This window comes from Pediculus humanus, genomic scaffold (genome assembly GCF_000006295.1).
Source record: "Pediculus humanus corporis 1103172107383 genomic scaffold, whole genome shotgun sequence".
Classification (NCBI taxonomy): Eukaryota; Metazoa; Arthropoda; class Insecta; order Psocodea; family Pediculidae; genus Pediculus; species Pediculus humanus.
This window is the reverse complement of record NW_002987010.1, coordinates 326,395-332,821: the sequence shown is the minus strand read 5'-3', so window position 1 is coordinate 332,821 and position 6,427 is coordinate 326,395. Positions and strand designations below refer to the sequence as shown.

General features: G+C 28.1%; 1 protein-coding gene across 1 annotated transcript in view; it reads right to left on the bottom strand.

The window, feature by feature from the left end:
* Phum_PHUM031280 (Homeotic protein distal-less, putative) overlaps positions 1 to 6,427 on the bottom strand; it is a gene marked incomplete at both ends in the record, with an annotated part of 38,974 nt that overhangs the window by 31,436 nt on the left and 1,111 nt on the right. The window contains 2 exons of the mRNA XM_002422987.1: positions 3,984 to 4,168; positions 5,751 to 6,161. Coding sequence (XP_002423032.1) covers positions 3,984 to 4,168; positions 5,751 to 6,161 — 596 coding nt within the window. The remainder of the gene's footprint in view (positions 1 to 3,983; positions 4,169 to 5,750; positions 6,162 to 6,427) is intronic.

Here is a 6,427-nt window from a genome sequence, read left to right as displayed (position 1 = left end):
TTTTTTTTTTAGCTGTGTCATGTCCGGGGAAAATCGGTCGGGAAAAAAAATGTGGACAAACAACAACAACAAAAAAAACTCAATGAATATTAACCAAATAGTAGTTTGCAACGGGAAAAAAAAAAAAAATCATCAGGCATTATTAATGCCACGACAAAAAAAAAACGAAAATTCACTTAATTTTTTTTTTTTTTTTTTGATTTTTCTCGTGTTTGTTATCGATACGAAAACCTAAAAACATTCGACGCAACATAATTCAACATCGTGTTTTATGTTTTTCAAACACAACAAACTTTCACAAAACTTACTCTCTGTCGTACTTTTTTTTTTTAAACAAAAACCACGACAAAAAATATTCATTCAATTTTATTTACTTGTTATAAACAATAAATTTTTATTAAAAATAACCCATCAACCTCATACGAGGCGTATTTATTAATAATAATAATAATATTAATAAAGCTCTTTGCCCCTTCACAACAAGGATTTGACCTTAAAAAAAATTTTTTATTTAACGTTAACGAAAAAAGTGTGAGACTCGAAGTTTTTGGGCGTTAATAATAAAAAAAAACCATGAATTATTATGTAAGAATTATTTTATTTCTTATAAAATATAAGAATATATATATATATATATATATATTGATTGAAATCAGTAGGTATTGTTTGTGTGTGTGCGTGTGCGTGTGTGCGTGTGTGCGTTGTTCGAATGGATTTTTATTAGTTCGTGCAAGCCGAAAAAAAATATAAAAAAAATTTTTTTTTTTTTTTCTTCCAGGTATTCGAATAAAAAAAAAAAAGAAAAAAAAACGTTTTATTATTATTATTATTATTTGCTTCCATATACGTTGTGCCGGTTTTTTTTTTTAACGGTTATTATATTATCGTATGAAAAATAATAATAATAATAATAATAATTGATTTTGAATACTTCCGTTTAATGAACGTTTTCAACGTATAATTTAATAAATGAAAATTTATATTTTATTACGTATCAAGTCCTAACAACAACAAAATGATATTTAAATTTTAAATCTTTTGTTTTTAATTCTTCACCTCTCTCTCTCTCTCTCTCTCTCTCTTTCTTTCTTTTTCTCTCTTTTTTTACATTATTATTTGTTTTTCGAATCACGATGATTTATTTTGTGCGAATTTTTTCAAGATTAATCTTACATTTTTCACGTTTTTTCGGAGAAGTTTTTTTTTGGGTATCACCCCGGAAAAAGCCCCCCCTCACCCTCACGAAAAAAAAAAATGGGAGGAGGAGGAGGAGATTCGTAGGAAATAGAAATCAAAGTGTGGCCCAACGACGACGACGAAATAAAAAAAAATTTAATGTGGCATTAGTATTTTTATTACTTTTGCATATAAATCGGTCGGGGAGAGAATTGGATCGTGTTTGTTTGTAAGTTTGTTTTTTTTTTTTTTCAATTTTATGTTTGTAAATTGATAAGTTTTTACGATTAAAACAACATATTATTATTATTATTATTGATTTAAATTTATTTTATTATCGTAAAATAATAATGATGATAATTTAGTAAAGATGAAAATGATTTCAAGTTTTTTTTTTTTTTTATATTCATTCATTAATTTCGATTGTGGATAATTTTAAAATATAGCATTGGATTACAACGACAAACAGAAGAATAAAAAGAGAGAGAGAGAAAGAAAATGTTTGTGCGTTTGCATGTGGAAAAAAGACAACAAACAAAACTTGATATTAAACCTGATATACCTTTTAATTACTTATCAAAGTTTATCACTTTATTAAAATGATGACGATCACGGATTATTCCAGTTCTGCGAAATCCCGTCCCAGGAAATTGTTCCGCAAAAACAAGAAAAAAAAAAAAAAAACGTAGGACAAACATCGCCTTGGCCTTTGCCCGGAAGTTTGTTTGTTTGTTCGTTTGATTGAATTTATATTAAAAAAAAAAATAAAAATAAAAAAAATGGACGACATTGTTTCAAAATCCACCTACAAAGGCGTTTTTAATACGTCAATGTCGTTAAACAAAATAAAACAAAACAAAATTTATAATTCTCTTTTATATAAAAACATTTTTTTTTCCACGAATAACAAACAACAAAAGAAAGAACAACAACAACAAACAGGTCTACCGAATTTTGTAACATTTTTTTTTCTATTGTCGGCATCTTGAAAAAATTATTACGTTTTCCCCCTATCTCTCTCTCTCTCTCTTTAACTTTTTATTTCGTGTTCGCCATATTGTTTTCCCAATAATGATAATAATAATAATAAGATTCGTATGCGTATTTGAGCGTTCCGTAATAATAATAATAATAATAATTTTTTTTTAACACTACAATCAGATAATATTAAATAATCTCGCGTTTGTCGTTTTAAAAAATAAAACCCGCGCAGGATGCGCAAATAGAAAGATTCAAAAGAGAAAGAAGAAGATTCTGGACCAGAGATTCTGTAATATTCTAAAACATAATCATTTTATGTTTTTTTTTTTTTTTTTTATACTATATCATTTGCAAATCAAAACAAAACATAAATAATATGATAGTAATTGTGCAACCGAATAGTCGATATCACGAATCCCTGTTATCAAATTGAGAAAAAAACATGATGTTTGTTTGGTTGTTTTGAGATTTTTTAACAAAAAACAACCAGAGGGTAAAAAAAAAAAAACAAAATTATTGTTGTTCTTGTTTATAATCGTAATGATATGCTTTACGATAATAGCAATGGCGATTTGCCATTTTAAATTTAAACTCAACAAAAATTTTTTTTTTTTTTGATTTTTTTTTTTCGCTTCTGGAATTTTTTTACCCTAAAGATAATATAAACCTTTACGCGCGTGCACGAATAGTTTATCCGGAAAAAAAAAAAAAGAAAATTTCCCGTTGAATTCGTGCCAAAGGAAAAAAAGAAAATTAAAATAAACTAGGTAGTAAAAATAGTAAATATCAATATGAGACAATTAACATAATTATTTGTATCAACATTTAAATGATTTTATTATCATTTACGTCATTGATAAGAGAAAATGAGGAAAATCTTAAAAGCTCGTACAAACAACCGAGTAGAATTTTACAAATGTTTTTTCCATTTGGTTAAACGATTTAAAACAAACGGGTAAAGATGAATTCAAAAAGGAAAAAATTGGAATTAATTACCATAAAATAAAAATTTTCCGCCCCCCGCCACATTATTTTTAAAATCAATAAAAGGGAAAAAGGAATGAAACAGGTATAACAGAAAAAAAATTATTATCCATGCGTAAAACCAACAGAAAAATAAATTTATAAGAATCGTTTGTAGAAAAAGGATGGGTGGGAAAGGAAAAAAACTTAAAAACAACCAACAACAACCAACAACCACAACAATAATAAATTCTAAAAAAGAATATTTAATTAATTCCGTTAATAATAATAATATTAAAAGTGTTTTGTGTTAATGACTAAATTAATTTATTTAATAAAAAATTATACACCGAAATGCGAAAAAGAAAAAAACGCCCGAAAAGGAATGAAAAAAAAAAAAATTTACACCCACCCCCCACCCCCAACCTTTTTCTAATAACCCCCTTAATTATAAAAAAAAAAAAAAGTAATAATTAATCGCGTCGATGAGTTGTAAATAAAAAAAATTTTTTTTTTTTTTTGTCGGGCGAAGTAAAAATCGTAAGTGTGTGTGTGTCTCTGTCTTTAAGGGGTTGTTTTTTTTTATTATTATTATTATACTACTACCCCGTGAGGGTTGTTTAATAGGCAATACAAAACTTTCATATCGAGTAATTGGAGGTCAAGGGATGACATTTTTCCCTCATTACTCGTTATTTATTGGCACACTAATCTCTTTACGGGTGTTAATTTACCCACTGATTTCTTATTAAACTTTTACGTTTCCTTTCATTTTCTTTTTTAGTCCCTCACGCTTTCGGCATCGAATAACTATTAATAATAATAATAATAATAATAATAATAATAATAGAGTTTCATCTTACCTGCGTTTGAGTTAATCCTAAACTTGCTGCCAATTCCGCCCTTTCGGGCAATGCCAAATATTGCGTTCTCTGAAATCTTCTGTTTAATTGTTGCAACTGAAGACTTGAATATATGGTACGAGGTTTTCTCATTTTTTTACCTTTTCCATTTACCCTCAACGGTCCATCTTCAACCCCTATTTTATCTGTAAATTAAAATTTTTATCATCTTTTAAAAAATTCCCATTTTGATACCATAATAATAATGATGGCAAATTTTCAATCGACTAATTTTTAAGTATTTGTTCCGAATACCTCCTCCTCCTCCTCCCTCCCTTCCTCCCAATTGAATACAATATACGTTTTATAGTCACACATGAAATCCGTATCTAATACCTCTTGTACCTTAATTTAAACGTGGCAGGTTAAAAAAAAAATAATAATAATAGATAAGAAAACAATTGGCGATTTGGCACGTGAAGCATCTTATTATTAAAATTTCACTTATATGCTCTCGTTCAAAAATTTGTCACTTTCTTTTTTTTTTTTTTTTACACCGTATTTACTACTATTTAATGGTAACGTGCCAATAGAATAAGATTTTATTATCTTTACACAAAAAATTTTTAGTAGAAAGAAAAAAAAAAGCGACACAGTTATGTACTCTCGGGCAAAAAAAATTTACATGTTTAAAACAAGTTTCATTTTGATTTTTTTTTTGTTTTCGAATACTTACAAAAAAAAAAAAAAAAAAACTTGACGAAACAAAATCAAAGACAAAACTTGAAATGGAATTTGCGTGATTCATTATTCGCGGGAAAAAATAATAAAATGTTAAAACGACTAAACAATTCCGACAAATAGAAACAAAAGCAACAGTAAAAAAAAAAAAAAAAGAAAGAAATGAAAAACAACAACAACAAACTACAACATCCGGTATTCGATGGTAAAAGACACGATAATTGTCGTGTGGTTGACCCTAAGAAATGTTTAAAAAAAAAAAATTTTCCAAGTCGAAGGTGACTGCTGTGAGTGTGAGAGAGAGAGAGAGATTTATATTAAAAATGGCGACTGTAATAAAATAAAAACATGCGTTAGGGAAAAAAAACAAAAAATGCGTGTGTGAGATTCGATTCGATAGTTGTATTGAAAATTGCATAAATCGAAAAACAGGAAATGACGACAACGTTCAAAGGCTTCGGCGAAAAAAAAAATAAATAAATAAATTTCTTTTTTTTGCTTTTTTGTTGTTGGCACAACCTGTATCATTAAAATAACGAACTTGTTAATTAACTGTAAAAATTAATTAATAATATTTATGTATAACAAGTTCGACAGTAAAAAATAAATTTTGAATTATTATTGTTCAGAAAAAAAAAAAAAAAAATTTCGTGTTTTAAAGTGTCTTATTTGTAAATCAGTTTCCGGATTTTACATAAATAAATCAAATTATAAGAAAAAAAAAAAACGTGTATTTAGAACACCTTCGCGATTAAATATACGTTAAAAATGATGAGAACCTTAATAAATTTTTTTTTTTTGTGAATTTCTTTCACTTGAGAGTATTTTCATTCATAGTAAGAAGATATTTTGAGTGCGTAAGTGCGCGTAGAGTGCCTAATTCTAAAAGTGATTTGTAGTCCAGGAAAAAAAAAAAAAAACCAGTTTATGGGTTAAAATTTTTTTTTTTTAATTACAACCTGCGTTCGCAAGGTCGGTCGCCCCAACTTTAGGTGTCACCCGTACCCAAAACCAAAAAAATGTTTATTTATTTATTTGCTTACTTACCTAATTCAGATTCTTTAGGTGGGCTTTGAGGACCGTAACCTCCTAGGTGGTATGAACTGTAACTATTTTGATGCATGGGCGGAAATGGATATCCACCAGAACCGGGAGACGTCTGATGGTGGTTAAAATGTCCGTAAGCCGCTCTTATAGCGGGATTATATTGCTGTTGTAGTTCTATGAAAGCACTTTTGTTTAAACTGTTCAAACCCCCGGGGGTATTACTCGGTGGTACCGGAGTATTAGGATTCGAAAGACTTTCATTGTTGTGAGGAGTAGGAGGAGGATTTAAATGGTGACCGTGAGTCGAATGATGGTGGTCCAAATTATCGTTTGAATTTAAGGGTATTGGAGTCGGAGTCGGAGTATTTGATCCGCCATTATTATTTCCGGTTCCTGACCCGAAAGGAGATCCTAAATCGGTAAAATTCATTTTTAACTTTTTTTTTTTTTTTTTTACTTTTTAAAACTTCACATTTAATTTAATTTTTTCCTGGATTTGAACTAATTTTCTTTTATCTTTCCGTCACCATTTCTTTTATTCCAAAAAAAAAAAAAAATCTTCCAGTTTTTCCTAATGCACGATACCTGGAAAAAAGAAAAATAATAATAATTTTAGACGACTTGTACGTAACAAAAAACAAAAAAAAAGAAAAAATTTGTCGGTTTTTTTTTTTTTT